This window comes from Panthera uncia (assembly GCF_023721935.1).
Source record: "Panthera uncia isolate 11264 chromosome C1 unlocalized genomic scaffold, Puncia_PCG_1.0 HiC_scaffold_4, whole genome shotgun sequence".
NCBI classification, from domain to species: domain Eukaryota; kingdom Metazoa; phylum Chordata; class Mammalia; order Carnivora; family Felidae; genus Panthera; species Panthera uncia.
The window spans coordinates 94,260,039-94,279,840 of record NW_026057585.1 but is presented as its reverse complement, the minus strand read 5'-3'; the positions used below and the strand labels follow the sequence as shown (position 1 = coordinate 94,279,840).

Below are 19,802 nucleotides of genomic sequence, written 5' to 3'. Positions count from 1 at the left end.
CTGGCTCTCCTCTGTCCCTAAAAACCCTTACCATCATGACAGTGACAGCAGCTGGCAGCTTCAGGAGCCAGGCGCCATCACTTCTCCCGCCTTACAGATGGGGAAACTGAGGCACGGTTGTTGATCACAGGTGGGAGAGCTGGACGGTCGGAGTCTCCCCCACAAAGTAAGACACGATCACTCCAAGTCGCAAGAAGCGATCCCTTCCCCGGCAAGCCCGTGCACACGCTTTACTACTCAGCTAAATTTCAGATGAAGCTCATTGGTGAGATGCCACCGTCCTTAGGAGGGGAGAGAGAAGACCAGAGGGAATATAGAGGGGAACTAGCCGAAGTTATATATTGCTCCCTGCCCCCCACCCCGCCAAATGCATGCTCGTGTGATTGAGGGGAAATCCGACCTGAGGTTCAGACGTTTCACAGGGAGATGAAACCCTGAGAGCTCTGATTTCAAAGGGGTCCCTCTGAAGAGCCTGGCCCCTGGTGACGCTTCACATAGGCTGCCTGGAGAGCCCGTCCAGTCCCAGCTTTCTGATTCCTTTGTTAGCCGGCTGTGTGTTCTCTCTGCGATGGGACTCCCCCTGTACCTTGGATGTGTAATGGGAGGCGTGCAGTGAAAATAGAACTAGGATAACCTGGGTAGAGCTCATCAGAAAGGGCAAGAGGTGATAGAAATAGGGCCAGGCAGAGTCACCGTCGGCATAATTCTCGTCAAAGGAATATCATGATATGAGCTTTCACGTTTTACTGAGCACCTACCACGTGCCAGGTACCAAGCTAAGTTCTTTGCTGGCGTTAACTGTTTCAGCGTCCCAACAGCCCCAGGGGGCAGGTGGGAGGAAAGCTGAGGCTCAGAAATGTCACAGGGCTCACCAAGGCCACAGGGTGGGACGCGGTGGACACACAGGTAGCTTGAGCAGGACCCGCGCTTTCGGTCACCCTCCTCAGATACCTCTCACTGGCTCTCTGTCCAGTCATCCAAGAGCTTTTATAAGTGACGGTACCCGAACTCCACCTTCCAAAGCTTCTGCTCAGTTAGTCCTGGATGGGGCCTGGGCATGGTATCATTTTTTTTTTTTAACTCCCCAGGTGATTGTGTGGGGAGCCCGGGTTAAGAACCACTCACGTATAGGGCACCTGGGTGACTTGGTTGGCTGAGCGTCCTTTGTCGGCTCAGGTCATGATCTCATGGCGTGTTGAGTTTGAGCCCGGCGATGGGCTCTGTGCTGACAGCTCAGAGCCTGCAGCCTGCTCTGTAATCTGTCTTCCTCTCTCTCTCTCTGCCCCTCCTCCGCCCATGCTCTGTCTCTCTCTCACTCTCTCAAAAATAAACATTGGTAAAAAAAAAAAAAAAGAACCAGTCATGTATAAATGTGAGTGTGAATCTGTGTATCTGAACACGTGTGTGTGTGTGTGTGTGTGTGTGTGTGTGTGTGTGTGTGTGTTTGTATCTCTGTGCGTTGTATTAGTTTCTAAGTGCTGTTGTAACAAAGTCCTAAGTCTGGGTGTCTTAAGAGAACAGAAACGTATTCTTTGTCCGTTCTGGAGGCTCTGAGGGAGAGCCTGTTCCGGGCCCGTCTCCCAGCTGCTGGTGGCTACGAGCAGTCCCAGCGTCCTTGGCTCCGAGGCTCGCCATTTCTGTCTCTGCCTTCGTGTCCCCGTGGCGCTCTTGCTGGGTGTCCTTGTCTCTCTCCATAGGTCCGTTCCTCTTCTTATAAATAGGGCGCCAGTCATTGGATGTAGGGCCCTTACTAGTCCAATAACTCATCCCAACTGGTCACGCCTGCAAAGAACCAGTTCCGAATGAGGTCACATTCTGAGGTTCCCAACGGGCAGGAATTTTGGAGGGACGCTATTTAACCCACCGTGTCTGTGTGCCTGGGTACGCGTGCGTGCGCAAATCACTGAGGTTGTGTTAAGAATGGCTCTCCTCTCGAGACCCGTAAGGCCCTGGCCACGGTAGAAAACCATCGTGTCTGTTTCTGGAGAGTCAGCAGGGAGACGGGTCCTCTCCCCAAAGATGGGGTTGAGTGTTCCTCTTGAATGGGTCTTGGGTCGTTCTACTTCTCCATCCACAGGCCACTCCCCCATCCAGGCCGCCATCGTCTGTCATCCGCATGGACGGCAGCAACCACCCCGCCAGTCTCCCTGCCTCCCGCCTTGCAGACTCTGCAAGCCCCCACTTACACCATTGCACGCAGTTCATTGCGAACCAGCAGCCAGTCTTCTAAATGCCAAAGCTAAACTTGTTACTTCTCAGCCAAGGCCCTTCAGTGGATCCTGTTGTCCTCCTGAGAGCCTTTCCGGTCTCTCTGTCCAGCATCACCTAGTGCTCTCCCCATCATGAAGGTGCTTCTGTGCCGGAAGCACATCTCCTGGCTCTTTTCTTCAGGCCATCCTCTGTGTGGTCCCTCTGCCTGGAAGGCGGGACAGACGCCATCCCAGGGACCCCGAAGGCTGATGCGCTCAGGCAGGTCTGTGATCCCCCCGGGGGCCCCGCAGACAGCATAGAGTAAGCCAAGGAGAGTCCTGTTTGGGCCTCTCCTTGAAACCTTGAGTCGGGCAAAGAAACTGGTAAATAACCCCACTGAGATTTCTCCAGCCACTTTCCAAGCTGGAAATGAAATGACCAGCTGTAAAAATGTGATGCATAACACAGACCAGCTTAACGGTTTTCTGAAACATTAAAAATGAATGTTGAGCATCAACACTTTTAGTGGTCAAATGTCCCCCATGGAGCTCAATGTCTGGAAATTGTCCCTGTAGGGGACATCGGGGACCATGGCTGTGGGCCTGTTTGGGATGGTATAAATGCCCTGTGGAGGAGAGGCCATTTAGGGGTGAGCTGGGCTTAAACGGCTCAGGCAAGGGGCACAGAAGCTTTCTCCCTAATCTCTGCTCTCACCAGTTGTTTGTAAACTTCAGAGGCTTTTCACAACCCTAGCTTGTTTTATGCAATGCGGAGGGCAGGCCTGTCAGAGGCCCGGAGCCGGCCAGCGCCTATGGCTGCTAGGTACTCTGACCCACGTCCTGTGATGTTTTTAGCCATCCAGGGCAGGGAGGCGAGGCTCACTTTCCCAGTGGCTGCCTGTGGCTGCCCGTAGGGCTGCCCCTTTCCGTAGATCAACTTTGAATCTTACTGGCTTCTGGAACTCGGAATTCCCCGCCCCCCAACTTCCTCATCCCCTTGGGGGCAGAGGGAAGGATGGGAGACTTCTTTCCCTAACTTGTGCCGCTACTAAGCACCCCAGGTGGAGGTGGAGGGAAGAGCCACAGGCACAGCCCAGAACAAAAGGTTGTTGGAGAAATGCTCGCAGTTTGTTCGGGCCTGAAACAGCAATATCTTTAAAAACACAATCTGCTGGGGGCTCCTGGGTGGCTCAGTCGGTTGGGCGGCCGGCTTCGGCTCAGGTCACGATCTCGCGATCCGTGAGTTCGAGCCCTGCATCGGGCTCTGTGCTGACAGCTCAGAGCCTGGAGCCTGTTTCAGATTCTGTGTCTCCCTCTCTCTCCGGCCCTCCCCTGTTCATGCTCTGTCTCTCTCTGTCTCAAAAATAAAATAAAAGTTAAAAAAAAAATTTTTTTTAAAAAACACAATCTGCTGCTTAGCTAAGTTAAAAAAAAAAGCACCCCTTTATATTTTAGATAATAAAGCTCAAAATTATCCACTATGTTAGATGCTGCTTAATACACTTATGGTCTAATGAACTGCCTGATTGGTATTTGCCAGGTTTCAACCATCTGGGACCCGCTGGGATGTGCTCTGATACTGTGGCAAGTGGACTCAGCCTCTGTTCCGTGTCCGTCGGGGAGGCAGCGGGTTGGGACGTTTGTCATTCCGTTAAAGGCCTCTTAAATACCCACGCCCTTCCCTGCCGGCACAGGTGCTGGGGCAAGGGGTCCGGAGAGGTCTGTGGTGCCAGGGCAGCCTCGAATTGCAGCCATTCCCAGGGGGCAGCCATTGCTGAGATCTTTGGTTTCTGTGCTAGGTCTACCTATCATGTGCCTGAGTAATTAGTACCTTCTTGTCCTACTACTTTCCCGAAGTGTTCACCTGGTGCTTTGCAGCTTCCTTGGCAGTAACCCCGGGAGCTGCAACTTAGTAAGGATCCTACCCTTCCACTGCAAAGCCCGGCCCAAATAGAGAGTCTGCAGCCTATGCTCTGACCTGTAGTCATGCTGCCCCTGGGCCTTTGCACATGCCATTTGCTCTGCCTGAATAACTTTTTTTTTTTTTTTTTTTGAGAAAGAGAGAGAGAGAGGGAGAGAGAGAGAGGGAGAGAGAGAGAGGGAAAGCGTGTACACATGGGAAAGGGGTAGGGAGAGAGGGAGAGAGAGATTCTTAAGTAGACTCCACACACATCATGGAGCCTGAGCCGGGGCTCGATCTCACCACCATGAGTGGAAATCAAGAGCCGGATGCTTAACCAACTGAGCCACCCAGGTGCCCCATCTTCCTGGATAACTCTACTCTCACTCCCCATATCCTCACCGCCATCCCCTTTATCGTATTAACTCCTCTTGTTGCTTCGGGTCTCCTGTTAAATGCCTCTTTCCTTGGAAAGGCTTACTGAGCTCCCGGGGCCCTGCTCTGAATCTCTCCTTTTGCCAGCACATTTTCATCCATCTCTTGGCTCTTTGATCCGGCTGTATTCTCAGGAAGGCTCTTTAGTGGCACCCTGGTTGTGGGTGACTGTGAACTCACAGTCCCCAGATGAATCACGGGGCCTTACTCCTAGTGGTTGTGGCAAAAGTGCCGAGTCCTTTGTCCATCGCTGAATCAATTCCACTATGAATCTGATTGGCCAGGCTTGGATCTCGGAACTAAGTAGAGTCAGCCCCTCTTAAACCACATGACTTAAAGTGCTGAAACCAGAAGCAGAGGAATGTTCAGATAATTAATACTAAAATACCAGTATAAGGACGTATACTGGGCAGGCGAAAAGCAGATGGCCCCTGGAGTGCCATGCGGCCCACTGGACTCCTAGGTTGAGTTGTGGGAGATAGCCCTGCATGTTGCTGCATCAGGTCGGTCTAGACTTGGCCAGCGATGACAGAAAATCTGAGATAACAGTAGCCTAAGTAAAACAAAAACACAAACAAAAAAACCATTATTCTTCTTTCCCATAAAAGCGAGATGTGGGCAATCCGGGACTGGCATGAGGGCTCCTCCACAAAGTGGAGCTGAATGGTGTCTTTCAGCTTCCCATGGTGCCATATCCCTGCAGTGTGGCCCCAGAACCTTGAGGGCCAAGAGGGCATACCGGCCGTCACAGCCCCACTCCCAGAAGCAAGACCGAAGAGTCTGGAGTAAGGAGCAGAGGAGGTTTACCAGCTGACGTCTAAGGAGGCTCTCTGGAGGAAGCCACCTCCTTCGCACCCTGTTGACCGGAACTTGGTCACATGGCCACCCTTGGCTACAAGAAAAGCTGAGGGTGGCCAAGAGCCCCTGGAAAGTTGTTTTACACTTGCACATGACAACAAAAGCACAGTCCCTAAAAGACAAAACTGATAAATTGGACTTGAGAAAAATTAAGACCATTTCCTCCGTGAGAGACGCTAATGAGGAGAATGAAGCCACAAGCTACAAACTGGGAGAAAACAGTTGCACGTCGCACGAGAGGCTTGTATCCAGAGCATATCTGAATCCTCAAACCTCAAGAGTAAGAAAACAACCCATTTTTAAAAATGGGCAAAAGACTTGCACAGACACTTGGCCAAAGAGAATAGAGGGCTGGCAAGGAAGCCCATGAAACGATGGCCCACATCGTTGGCTGTTCAGGGAAGGCAAATTAAAACCACGACAAGGGGCGCCTGGGTGGTTCCGTTGGTTGAGCGTCCAACTCTTGATTTCAGCTCAGGTCGTGATGTCACAGTTCGTGAGATTGAGCCTGCATTGGGCTCCGTGCGGATGGTGAGGAGCCTGCTTGGGGTTCTCTGTCTCCCTCTCTCTCTGTCCCTTCCCCACTTGCTTGCACTCTCTCTCTCTCTCTCTCTCTCTCAAAATACACTTAAAAAATAATAAAACCGTGACAAGTCACCACGACACGCCTGTTGGAATAGCAAAACTCAAAAAGGTGGACAAGACCAAATGCAGGAACCAGACCTCTTAGGAGGAGATGAGATCGTGTAGGCAGTCCAGAAGGCGTTTCGGTGGCTTCTTATAAAGCAAAGCCTGTAGCTACTGTATGACTCAACAGTCGCACACCTGGATGCTTCCCGTGGAGAAATAAGGACTTAACTCCACATAGAACCCTGCACACAAGCGTTTACAGCAGCTCTGCTGGTAACAGCCCCAAACTGCAAGCGACCCAAACGCCCTTCCACAGATGAATGGAGACACAGGCTGCGGTTCGCCCATACGACGGAAAACCGCTCAGTAGTAAAAAGGAATGAGTTACTGATCCAGGAGATAATCTGGGTGAATCTCAAAGGCATTATGCTAAGTGAAAAAAAAAAGTCCCCAAACACTGCCTGCTGTATAATTCCATTTATGTGATATTCTTGAGAAGACAAAAATGGGGACAGAGGACAGATTCGTGGCTTCCACACGTTGGGGATGGGGAGGACGGACAGTCCGGGGCAGTTTTTTGGGTGGTCTAACTGTTCTGTATCCTGATGGTGGTGCCGGTTAGTTACATTTATAGAATTGTGCGTCCCCCAGAAGCCAATTTTATTGTAGAGAGTGTTATTACTCTAGTGGAAAGGAGGCCTGGATAAGGTGGGGGGAGGCAGTCAATAGCGATCCAACGACCTGTGCCTCACTTTCTAGCACGTTCCCTTGGTTGGGCCAAGGCGGGGTTTCTCAAACCCCGGTGCTTTTGCCATTTAGAGCCAGACAATTCTTTGTTGAGGAGGCCGACCCGTGCACTCCATGGAGGGTGTTTCCAGCAATCCCGGTCCCCATCGTGACAACCAAAATGTCCCAGACGGTGTTGAATGTCCACGGGGGACACAGTTGCCCCTGGTTTTGAGAACCACTAAGCGAGTGTGAGTGTGTTTCCGTTACTTACAACACATGACCTCCAACTGGTGCTTTCCTTTCTCAGAGACCCTGTTGCTTCACTCTGTCTCCATTCCCGGCTCTGTGACAGGTGCTCCGGAACCTGCCAGGTGCAGCCAGATACCCCTGAGGGCAGGACCCCGCGAGGCGTGTGGGGCTGTTCGCTGAACTTCTGCTCCTTGTAGCCTGTGCGGCACCTGCCCCACCGGCCCCTGCCTCCCCCACACCCTCTCCCCGCACCCGCATCACCCCACTCCGTCCCCATATCCGCTACCTGGCGGAGGAGGGCTGAGCCCCCGGGGCAGTTAGTGGCACCAAGTGGTGGTGCGTCAAGCCCACATTTCAGTTACATCTCAAGCCATAGGTATTTCCCTTGGCTCATTTTAAGGCTCAGAAAAGCCATTTCACTATTTAAATATAGAAGAGCAACATATTTTAATAATCATCCTCCGGGGCACAGTTTCTCCCGCTGCGTGAAAAAATAATGGTCAAAACAGCCCGCAGCCAGTTGCAAAATTATGTAAAAGTAATGAAAAGAAATCCGAACCCACACGCCTTCCACCACGCAAGACCACCTTTGCTGCCGCCGTGTTTCACCCGCTCTCCAGCCCAGGATAGAGATCCTGGAGGTGTTCAAGTCTTGAGAAGGGCTTTGCTTGTTCCAAAGGTGGCTTAAGAGGTGGAGCTAGAGAAGGACCGGTCCACCTCCAGGTTTAACTTCGGGACCAGCAGTGGTGTTTACTGAATTATCTTAAAAACGAGGAAGGTCAGAGAATCAGAGTTACTTTAGGACACAGGGCGACAAACGCCAGTGCTCGCCGACTCTGGGCCGGCAAGTAAGTGATGGGGCAGCCGAGTGGAAGCCACGAGGAAATAGTTCGAGGGCACACACCTGTTCGGAAGAGCCAAGTGCCACCTGACGGCTACAGAATTGCCGTCACGTGGGAACTGACCTGGGCCTGTCAAATCGCATGTGTTTCCGGCCGAAGTCGTGAACCCAAGCCTTTATTTGATCCCTCCTGATTCGTAAATGCTGCAGTCAATTCCGATGGACAAGAGCAAGCGTGCAGGCTGGGTCCACGAGGGTGTGACTGTCCCCCACCCCGACCCTCTGGACGTCGGCTCTGCAGGGAGCCCTTTGAGGGATGAGGGAAGTTCACCGTGGTCACAAGTCCGACCCTGGGTCTCCGTTGGCTTCCCGTCTCCTCATGGGTCCTTCCTTCCCGGCTGGCGTCTTAGTATCTTCTGCTGCCCCTACTGTCCAACCCGGATGAGAATGGGTGCCTCCTCCCCTCCACTGAACTAGATCAGGACGGAGCGTGTCCCTAGGAATAGTGGCAGTGTGATCCGAACGTCGGCAGCACAGAGGACACGCACAAGCCAGGAAGCCCAAGTGAAGAGAGCAGAGCATGAAGTTGCACAGACGGAACGATCACATTCTTGTAAAGATCACAACCAAGAACGTGGCAGTGTGGGTGCAGCCACCGGAGAGAACGGTACGGAGGTTCCTCAAAAAATCAGAAATAGGACTACCATGTGATGGAGCAGTTCCACTCCTGGGCATTTGGCCGGAGGAAGCAAGATCACTTTCTCTAGAAGCGTCTGCACGCCCCACGTTCACTGCCGCATTCTGCATAACAGCCAAGACCTGGGAACGGCATAGGCGTCCACGGATGGATGAATGGATAAAGGGAATGTGCTATTTGTATATGGTGGAATATTATTCAGCCACAAAAAGGAAGGAAATCCTGTCTGCCACTGAACAGACGGACCTTGAGGGCATTATGCTGAGTGACACGAGACAAATAGAGAAAGACAAGTACTGTGTGATCTCGCGTATACGAGGAATCTAAAAGTACCGAACTTACGGAAAAACGGAACAGATTGGTGGTTGCCAGAGGCAGGGGTTGGGGATAGGGGAAGTAGGTGAAGGGGGTCAAATGGTACATACTTCCATTTATAAGATAATAAGTAGGTCCTGTGGATGTCACGTACAGCACGGTGACTATAGTTAAGGATTTTTTTTTTTTTTTAACGTGTATTTATTTTTGAGAGAGAGAGAGAGAGCATGAGCAGTGGAGTGGCAGACAGAGAGGGAGACACAGAATCCGAAGCAGGCTCCAGGCTCTGAGCACAGAGCCTGATGTGGGGCTCGAACCCAGAAACCGTGAGATCATGACCTGAGCCGAAGTCAGACGCTTAACCAACCAAGCCACTCAGGTACCTCTATAGTTAAGGCTTTAAAAAAATTTTTTTAAACATTTATTTATTATTGAGAGATAGACACAGAGCATGAGCAGGGGAGGGGTAGGGAGAGGGGGAGACACAAAGTCTGAAGTAGGCTCCGGGCTCCGACCTGTCAGCACAGAGGCTGACATGGGGCTCGAACTCACAAACTGCGAGATCATGACCTGAGCCGAAGTCGGTCGCTCAACCAGCTGAGCCACCCAGGTGCCCCAAGGCTTTTTTAAAAAAAATGATTATTTATTTATTTTGAGAGAAAGGGAGTAGAAGCGGGGCAGGGGCAGAGAGGGAGAGAGAGAATCCCAAGCAGGCTCCACACTATCAGCACAGAGTCCGATACAGGGCTCGAACCCACGAACTGTGAGATCATGACCTGAGCCAAAATCAAGAGTTGTCATTTAATTGACCGAGCCACCCAGGCGCCCCAGCACGATGACTCTAGTTAACAATAGAGTATTATATATTGGAAAGTTGTTAAGAGAGTAGATCTTAAAAGTTGTCAGCACTGGAACAAAAATTGTAAAGACGTAGATGATGGATATTAATTAAACACTGTGGCGATCGTTTTGCAATATATATACACGTGTGTCACATAATTGTGTTGACTACGTGAGACTAGTACAATGTTATATGTCGATTATATCTCAGTAAAACCGGGGAGGGGGGGAGTAAATTACGCAGAGAAAAATAGACCAGAAGGAGATACAGCAAAATATTGACTGTAACTAACTCTGGGCTTGGGAATAGAGGTCATTTTCTTTCCATCAACTTTCTTGTATTTTTCAAGCTTTTCGTGCTGGGAATGTGCTATTACTAATTTATGATGGAAAACATGTTTACAAGAAATCTCATTTGGAAATTAAATGAGAAACATGAAGAAACTTCAGTAACGATACTTAGTGAGCATCGATTCTTTGATAGATACCTGATCTTAGTTGATCTAAGGAAAAAACGGGCTTGCCCCCTGCAGTGCATGTCTCAGATGAGGTGATGAGGTGGTTGGACAGGAGCCCGGAATTGCAGAGAGGCTGGGGTAGACATTGCCCCTGGAGTTCAGAGAAGGAAGTGTAGGGACTGAGCCCTGCAAGGGAGTAATTCCCAATCCACCATTAAACACGACGACGGATCCCTCGATTCAGAGGGTTTTTCCTTCCATGGATATTGACGGGACTGATGGGATGGGAGTCACTGTTGTAAAAGTGGGAAAATAACAGAGCTTGCTAATGTAAAGTGCATGCCTTAGGTCATGTCCCATCAGGAAGTGGCCTCTCCGCTGGGGGAGTTGCAAATGGCAAAAGTTACTCGAGTCTTTGGGCACGAAGCCATTCTGCCCTGAGTTAGACAACTGTGTTCATCTCATCCCGTTAAAAGCAGGCAGCTTGTTGTACTCGGTTCTTTTAAATTGGCAGCAGAAGAATTTGAATGAACACATCCGTTCTGTCCACACATTTAAATTTTCCAGGATGCTTTCCCAAACCACTAGGAACAGGGAAGCGTGCCCCAACTTGTTTGCCATTGGGTCTGAGCGCGACAAAGCAGGGAGCAGTTACCAGGGAACGGGCACCACGTGAGTTCTGTGATGGTGGTCAGGCCCTGAGTTCTTCAGCCAAGTAAAGGCTTGTCCCGTTCCCCAGACTCTTGGACAAGGAGCGCCACAGTCTCTGATTCATACCCTCCCGGAAGACCTAATCCTCAGACCCCTGACGGGGCACTTACTTTATGCCACACCCAGCCCTAAATTCTTTACATTTGAAGGGTGGAGGAAGGCAATATTGTTTTTCCGATTTTAGAGCTGGGGACGTGAAGCACAGAGAGGTTACATGATTTGTGCACGGTCACACAGCAGGTGACCGGAAGAGCTGGAATTTAAACCCAAGGAGTGTTCTGTGGAGTCTGTGATCTTCCGGAAGTGGCTGATGGTTTGCATTATGTCCCGGAGCCTGAGCAGTGCCTCGCCATAAGCCAGGTTCACAGTTTTCCTATCGCTGTGATGAAGTATGTTTCTAAACACGTGCAGCCCAAGGAAGGTCCTAGGGTTTGCCTGCTGGCACGTTACGGCAACACTAATAAGAAGCTGCTTTAAAACGGGCCAATCTCAAAGACAACCAGTGCAGCCTGTTAATTAGGAAGGTCTCTCAGTGGGTGGCTTTTAGCTCAGGATTAGGAAAAAAGATACAGCATGAACTAAGAGGAGCGGAGATGGAAAAGCCAGAAATCCCACTCCGACATGATTTTATTCCAGTGATCGTCATGATCCCGTGAAATCCAAAAATGTTTCGTGTCTGATTGCTTTTCATTTGCACATTTTGAGGTAGTGTGAGTTGGTGCAATGACATTAAAGAGAAGAGGGTAGGGACGCCTGGGTGGCTCAGTCAGTTAAGCCTCTGACTTCGTCTCAGGTCGTGACGTCACGGTTCATGGGTTCGAGCCCCACGTCGGGTTGTGTGCTGACAGCTCAGAGCCTGGAGCCTGTTTCGGATTCTGTGTCTCCCTCTCTCTCTGCCCCTCCCCCGCTTTCTCTCTCTCTCTGTCTCTTTCTCAACAATAAAATAAAAACATTAAAAAAATTACAACGAAACATTAAATCAAATGTGCCTTAAAGAATTACAATGGGACCAAAAGTCAACAGAAGTGCTTTCCCTTAGTTGTAGGTAAAAACCATTTTCATGATTAAAATGCTTCTCCTCCCATTTGATGTAGCTTCGCTTTTAACATCTTTTGACTGATAAAAATCACAACTGACACGGAGGCTATGCATTCAGTAGTGTTTTAAATAAATTTGTACTTCATTAACCGGTGGCTTCTTCCTGCAGTGGAAAATTATGTGGCCGGCCCACCCAAAAGGAGTGTTTGGTGCATGTGTGGGTTTGGGGACTGAGTAAACCACACCAAGGGCCCCATCTCCCCTCTTGGGGCCAGTGGCTCACCAGATTGGGAACAAGTGGGTTCAGGGAACCAAGGAGAGGACAGGTCAAAACCTTCAGTCTCCTCCTGCTACCCACGCACACAGGGCAGGAGACTGTGTGGAAAGCAAACCCATTGGGCTGCAGGTCCGGTGGTTTTCCTAAAACTGCGTGCATTTGGAATTCAGAGAAAGTCCCTCAACACCTTTTAAATCCAAGAGCCTCGCTGAGATAAAACCGTCTGTTCTTTGGGTGACCAGCTGAAGCACCTCCTGGTGTTCTCGTGTCGTTTTCAACTTGCCACGTCTGGCTTTGTGAACTTGGGGAAAGAAGTTCTTGGCGAACGTTGCTTGCACGGGCTGCATGGTTTCGAAGAAATAGTTAAGACTTGCTTTGGTGGCAAGAAGACCTGGCCTTTTATTTTGCCGGGGACGGTGGGGGGGGGGGGGGGGGGGAGGGCTCTCTGTATACTGGAGCATCTTGTCAGTTTGCTGGTAATGATTGGGAAGGTTTTGTTTAACTTGCACACCTGTCTTCCCTGGTAATCAAGAGGGACCAGAGGAATAGTGCATAATAAGTGAGAAATCAGCCTCTCTCCTCCTTACCTTTCTATCGGACAGATAGGGTGTGTGTTGGGGGGGGGGGGGGGGGGGGGGGCGTGTTGGGTGAACCCTGGAGGGCAGAGTTGATCTCTGCCTCTGACCTCTGGAATGAAGAATGCTTCCCCAAACAGGCAGGAATCAGCTGACACAAAACTGTGAACTCAGTCTCGATGAGTGTTATCCTGTGGAGGCATCCTTGAAAAGAACAACATTTACTTGATTGGATTTATTTTCCAGAATTTTGATTGGGGCTTTTTTTCCCCAAGAGAATAATTACAGGGTCTAAATGAACCGTTTGAACTCCAGCATTAAAAGAAAAGACAAATCATGATGTAGCTCATGACATTTGATGGGTGGGTAATGTGTCTTAGTTGGTCCTCATTAAATGGCTAATGTGCCCGAATCCAGAGCCCCTCCCCCTCCCCTTTTCAACTTCTTTACCTAAAATAGGGGTAGTTTGAATGACACTGCTGATCCCATAAGATGCTTTCGAGATGGAAATAGACCCCTCCCCAAGAGGAAAATCATGTAGTTTCTCAAAACTCTGCCTTCATTTGCTTTAAATTAATTCCTATAGAATAGGACATTCTGGTACTGAAATGAAGTCTGCACAGGGCGGATCATCAGGCCACAAATCAGGGCCCAGCTTCCAGAGCAAAAATCAAAAGTGAAATAAACTGAATAGTAGAAAACAAATTCAGTTTAGGAAGCTGCATTTTTTGTATGTTCAAGGACTTACCCCAGCCCTGTAATTCTGATCCTGCTATAAGCTGTAACAAGGGTTCTTCACTTTAAGTAACTCACAGCATCCCTGAGAAGTTGCTCAATTTGCTCTCATTCAAAATTGCCATTTCCAAGTCAATGTATTGGCTTCACTCCTCATTATGTTTCATTTGGTTGTAGCTTGAGTTTGTCTACCTTCTTCTTCCACCTGCTCCTTAGTCTTGCCATCCTATGTTTATTTTTGGATGTTCATCCATCCATCTACCCACTCACCCATCCACCCACCCCCACACACACCTATCCGTCCATCCATCCACCCACCCATCCATCCATCCATCCACCCATCCATCCATCCATCCATCCACCCACCCACCCACCTACCCACCCACCTATTCATCCATTCATTCATCTATTAACCCATCCATCCATCCATCCATCCATCCATCCATCCACCTACCCACCCACCTATTCATCCATTCATTCATCTATTAACTCATCCATCCATCCATCCATCCACCCACCCACCCACCTATTCATCCATTCATTCATCTATTAACTCACTATCCATCCATCCATCCATCCATCCATCCAAAAAACATTTCATTGCTGCCTATGCTCCAGGCCATACACCAACTTAGTGATTTTTTTTAACGTTTATTTATTTTTGAGACAGAGAGAGACAGAGCATGAACGGGGGAGGGTCAGAGAGAGAGGGAGACACAGAATCCGAAGCATGCTCCAGACTCCGAGCCGTCAGCACAGAGCCCGACGCGGGGCTCGAACTCACGGACCTCGAGACCATGACCTGAGCCGAAGTCGGACGCTTAACCGACTGAGCCACCCAGGTGCCTCTGAGCTTAGTCTTTTTTAAGTGGGGGCAATTTTGCCTTCCTGGGGCAATGCCTGGAGACATTTTTAGTCGTCCATCACACCCTGGAGTGAGGAGGTGCCTCTGGCATCTAGTGAGTAGAAGTCAAGGGTGCTGCTGAACATTCATGATGCGTAGGACAGCCCCCAACAACAGAATTATCTGATCCAAATATAATAATGCCGGCGTTGGGAAATTCTTCCAACTGAGAGATAGATAACGGGTGCCTGGCCACGTGGAATTCACAGTTCTGTAGAGGAAATCGACAGATAAACAAGGGAGACTATGTTGATGCTCCTGATGAGGTTAGAGGTGCTCCCATCATTTCTCCGTTGGAGGGCGGTTCAGCAACGAGCCCATTCACAGTTCTACAAGAGCATTCTTTTCTGGAGAGGTCCAGTAGTAACTGGAAATAGGGGAAGAGATGTCGAATAAACCAAAGGGTTACGGATACATGTTTGAGACATATCAGTGCAGGGGGGAAGTTGGAACCCTGAGTGTGGGTGAAGCTCTGATGTGGAGGTAACACGCTCATACATCTGCAGGTGCCAGGTGAGGTGACAAGAGCAGTGATGACTGGCAGCTGATTACAGCTCCCTGGGGAGTGCTGGGGACCGTGGCAAACATCAGAGCCGCTAAAATACACAGCAGCTCCAGTCAGCTCTCTCTATCTACGAATGCAGGCCCAGAATGGCCAGATCCTTGTGATTTTTCAAGAAAAGTTAGAAGCCCAGACTTTCTATGATGTTTCCTGAGTTTTAAATGTTAACAGCTAATTCGATATTGGTTTAAAAAAAAAAAAAACAAAAGGCACCGCTCAGGCCACACAACACATCTGTGGGCTGCATCCCGTGGAGTTTTGACATCTGTTCTAAGGATTAAACGAATGAAGGCGTGTGATAACCGATAGGGTACCTGGGAGACAGTAGGTGCTCGCTAAACATTAGTCAAGCATGAATACTTCATCTAAATCCGCCTTTCTCAGCCTTGGCGTGATTGACATCTGGAGAGGGATCGTTCTTTGTTGTGAGGCTCTCCTGTGCCCCCGGGCCTCTTACCCACGGAAGCCAGTAACAGGCCTCATCCCTAGATGTGCCAACTAAAATGCTTCTAGACATTTTGCCAACAGAGTATTTGCCTAGCAAGCTACAACTCAACTCAGCACCTTGAGTTCTTTGCTGTGGCCTCTCAGTACAGCTGTCAGCCCCAGTAGAGAGCTCAGAAATTGCTGAGGAAAGGCCTCTCTCAGTCTTCCTGGCCTCCCCAGGACAGGCCCCCAGGCCCCTCTCCCCCGCACAGAGGTCATTTTGTGGCTCTCTGCTGCTTCCGGGGCCTGTGGCGTTTGCCCTTTCAAGGCCCAAGTCACCTCTGTAGTTAGTCTTTATAGAAATGCCTTCCGAGACGCAGCTCACAGGGACACGTGCCAACGCCCCCCACCCCCACCCCGGAAGAATAGTCCCTCTACTCCAGGGACCCCAGCCCTGCCCGTGTGTGTCCCCAGGGTCGGGGAGGCCACCCTCTCAGCCAGGTCTGTGATGGAATCTGTAATGAGAGCAGCAGCTGTTAGCTTTGTCCAGCAAGTTGAGTAAGCCCTTAACTGATCCGACAGGTGGTTCTCAAACATAAGCCTCAGAACCGCTCCCATTTCTTACAGGTTATTAGGTGCTGTTGCTGTTACTGGCCCAGGGGCCGCACTCTGAGAACCACTCCTCTGGGCTCTCGTGTAGATGCCATCTCCCCACGTCCACCTGGTTCCTCCCTGCAGCAGAGAAAGCAGAGTCCAGGGAGGCCGGGGAGACTTAGGGACACCTGTCTGGCTCTTTCTGGGTTCTCTACTTGGGGCCGAGGCATCCCCGGCAGACCATAACCAAGTACTCATGGCACTGAGTTACCTTGTAACCTTGCTGGTTGAATAAAGTAAATTTACATGCCTCCCGGCTCTTTGGTTTTTTAATTATTTTTCTCATCCCCCTGATAATGTCGCGTGTTTGGATGGGTCTCCTGGTCATTAGAGTGAATTAGTGAAATCCCCCTTTATAGGTTTTTGTTTGTTTGAGCTTAACAGAGGTGGCTTAAATCACTGGACGTCTGAAATGCCTTCTCCGGCGAGTGCTTGGATAGTGCTTCATTATAAGCAGGCTTAGCTGCTGGGACAGATAGAGATGAGAACAATTTGCTTCTCCGCTGATGGGGAAGCTGTGACATTTTGGTGGCTCTGATACAGAGCTGTTTTTCAGAAAGGGAAAGCGTCTTACGTTTCTGTTCGGTTCCAAATAATGTAGCTCCAGGATGTAGCAGGTGAACCAATGCATGTGCCTGCGTGCTGGGGGTTGGGGGCGGGGAGCAGCCACAGTGGGGTCTCCAGGCCGGGAGGGAGCTGCTTGCTCAGAGCAGGGTGATCAACGCATCCCAGTTTGCCTGAGACTTTCCTGGTTTGAGCACTGAAATTCATCCCGGGGAAACCCTCCGTGCCAGGGAATCTGGCCGTTTGGTCCGCCCGGCTTAGAGGGTGATGATGGCTGGAAATTTCCCCCGGGGCAGAGTTCAGAAGATCTCAGAATAATAATACCGACAGTCGTCACCCAAGATGTAATAATTCACAGACTAACAGACCAGCCACTTCATCCACATCCCTTGTTTCGTCCTCAAAACAATGCAAAGCAGTGCGGCTAACACCAGTTTACAGGTGAAGGAAACCGAGACGGTTACGGCTCTCAGGCTGAGTCTCGGGCTTCTGGAGGCAGGGACTGGCCTCTCCAGATCCCAGGTGAACCACCCACCACAACAGGTCTGGGGTTGTGTCCTCAGACCCTGGCGGAACCCGTGAGGCCCCCTCCTCCGTTGGGGCAGCTCCCCAGTGCCAGGACGTGCCTTCCCTTCGTTCACCTGATTGTGAAGACCGAAAGAGCCAGCATCCTAGGGCGAAAGCAGTTTCCCCTGGTGGATTTCTGAGACCCGTGCGAAACGGGGTGGGAGCCTACGGTGGGGGGCTAGAAGGAGGCATTTCGGAAGCAGTGGTCAGGAGCGGGGTCAAGGTACGTACAAACTCCAGGGGAGGGCTGGAGTAGGAGATGCCACTTCTTGGCTCTGTGGCCATGGGTGAGGTTTTATTTTTTTTTTTAAACATTTATTTATTTTTGAGAGACGGAGCACATGAGCCAGGGAGGGGCAGAGAGAGAGGGAGACACAGAATCCAAAGCAGGCTCCAGGCTGTGAGCTGTCAGCACAGAGCCCGATGGGGGGCTCGAACTCACGAACCGTGAGATCACCACCCGAGCCGAAGTCGGACGCCTCACCGACTGAGCCACCCAGGTGCCCCGGCCGTGGGTGAGTTTTTAAATTCTCTGTGTTTCACTGCAGAGAATGACTATGAGGACCTGAGATAATATATAAATATTGCCTGGCGCACAGTAAGCACTAAATAAATGTGAGCCGGTATTTTTTCCATCGTTGCTCTCTCTGCTGCTTGACCAAGCTGGAACCTCAGTTTCTCTATCTGTAATAAGGGAACAAAGTGCTAACGTAGCTCACCGTGGAAGGGGAGGAGCAGGTGAACCAGTGTTTGTGAGGCTCTGTGCCTGGCGCCTGGAAGGACCTCAGTAAATGTCCGCTCTTAAGATTATTTATAATCTTTCTAGGTCAGAGTTCTTGGAGAATTTGGTAAAAAGCATAGACTTCGGGAAAAATACAAACATAATAACATTGTGCACATTGGGTCAGAGACATTGGCCCCCTAAGCTGTCTCTCTCTCTCTCTCTCTCTCTCTTTAATATTTATTCATTTTTGAGAGAGAGAGACAACAAGAGACAGAGTGGGGGAGGGACAGAGAAAGAGGACGACAGAGGATCCGACGCGGGCTCCTCACTGACAGCACAAACCCGATGTGGGGCTCAAACTCAGGAACTGTGAGATCGTAACCTGAGCTGAAGTCAGACGCTCAACTGACTGAGCCACCCAGACGCCCCTTCGACCAGGTTTAGAATGTCTCCAGTGGAAGGGGTACCCACAAATAAGTGGCTTAGGCCATTGTCCACTGGTGAGTGCTCTGTGTTCCCATACTCCTTCTCTCCCTCTATCCCCCGTTCTCCTACAGCAAACCCTTCTGCCAGGTTCATCCACTCCGTGCTATGTCAGGGCACTCCAGGTAACTTCCCAGGTAGTCCTGGACTTATCCTAACTCACACAGGAATCGTTAGGGACTGGCCAGGAATTCCACCTGTACCCGCTTTAATGACATTTCTGTTTTAAAGGAGGCTGCCAGGAAAAGGCAGAATCTAGTCAAAGGAATGTATTACAAATTGTGGAATTAGGGGTAGTTCTATAGATCACCAAGGAGATGAAATGTTAGCCTCTGTGAAATCCAGGACGCTATGGTGTTTTGTTTTGTTTTGTTTTCCCAGGATGTGGTAGCCAGTAATGGGGAAAAATATTGAAAGATTAGGGAACAAAAATCATCAGGTACCTAGCCTCTCTGCTCTGCTCACTTTAAGCCCAATGAGTTCCTTTTCCATTCCTGTCTCCCGCAGGCAGTGCTATATGTTGTATCCTTTACAATCAATGGAAACTTCTAGAAAATCAACCACCACCTTGGCCCTGCCTGGGAAAGTAAAATGTTATGTTTTCCATGAATACGAGATGCACAAAGTCTCTCCCAAGCCTGTCCCTGAATTGGATATGTCATCTTAAAGCGAGTTTGCTGCTTTCAGAAACCATGATCCCTGTTGGCCCTACAACAAGGCAATTTTCAAATAAGGCAGGTCCTGGCATCTGGGAAGACTAGCTGTTTCCTTTGTTGCCACGGAAATCATTCTGAAACAGAAAAAGCCTGGAATCCCAGCCCCCAACAATCTCCAAAACAATACGCATTCTCAAACAAAACAAAAAGATCCAAACAACAAAACAAGAGGACTACACAAAACCCAACACATTACTGTACATCAGGAAGGCTTTTTTTCCCCCAACTGAAGGGATGAAAGGGCATCATAATTTTGTTTTCAAATGTGTTTAAGAACCTGTTATTAAAACGGAATTAAACCCGAGTCCCAGGGCAGCCTGCTCGGGAGACCGCAGGGAGATAATCCCGATAATGCGATTAGCGCCTGCTTGAATAGGGCCTGGGAGGCAAAGAGAAAAACTGGAAGCCTGAGCTGTGCTGAGCCACCCCCGGGTGCCTGGGGCTGAACACAGATGCCTCCTTCCCCCCCACCCCGTCCCCCCCAGGACTGGGCAGTGGACCCCTGCCATGGGGGGACATTGGGGGCCTCAAGGATAAAAGGAACAATAACTCTCATCCACGGTTCCCTCTGTGCCAGGCAGCGTCTAAAGACTGCACATGTGATTTCTCATTTCTATTCAGATACTTAGTATCTAAGTCAGGTACTGTTCTAGCCACACACACACCCATTTCTCAGATGTGAAAACTGGTGGTGGTAGGGGAGGGTGTGTAGGGGCGGGGGCGGG

At 50.1% G+C, this 19,802-nt stretch overlaps 1 protein-coding gene across 1 annotated transcript in view; it reads left to right on the top strand.

Annotated features, from left to right (window-relative positions):
• Positions 1–17,951, top strand: part of LOC125913087 (kazrin-like) — a 54,137-nt gene extending 36,186 nt beyond the window's left edge. The window contains exon 2 of the mRNA XM_049618044.1: positions 15,997–17,951. Within this exon, the coding sequence (XP_049474001.1) occupies positions 15,997–16,004 (8 nt within the window). The 3' untranslated portion in view covers positions 16,005–17,951. The remainder of the gene's footprint in view (positions 1–15,996) is intronic.
• Positions 17,952–19,802: the final 1,851 nt, after the last annotated feature.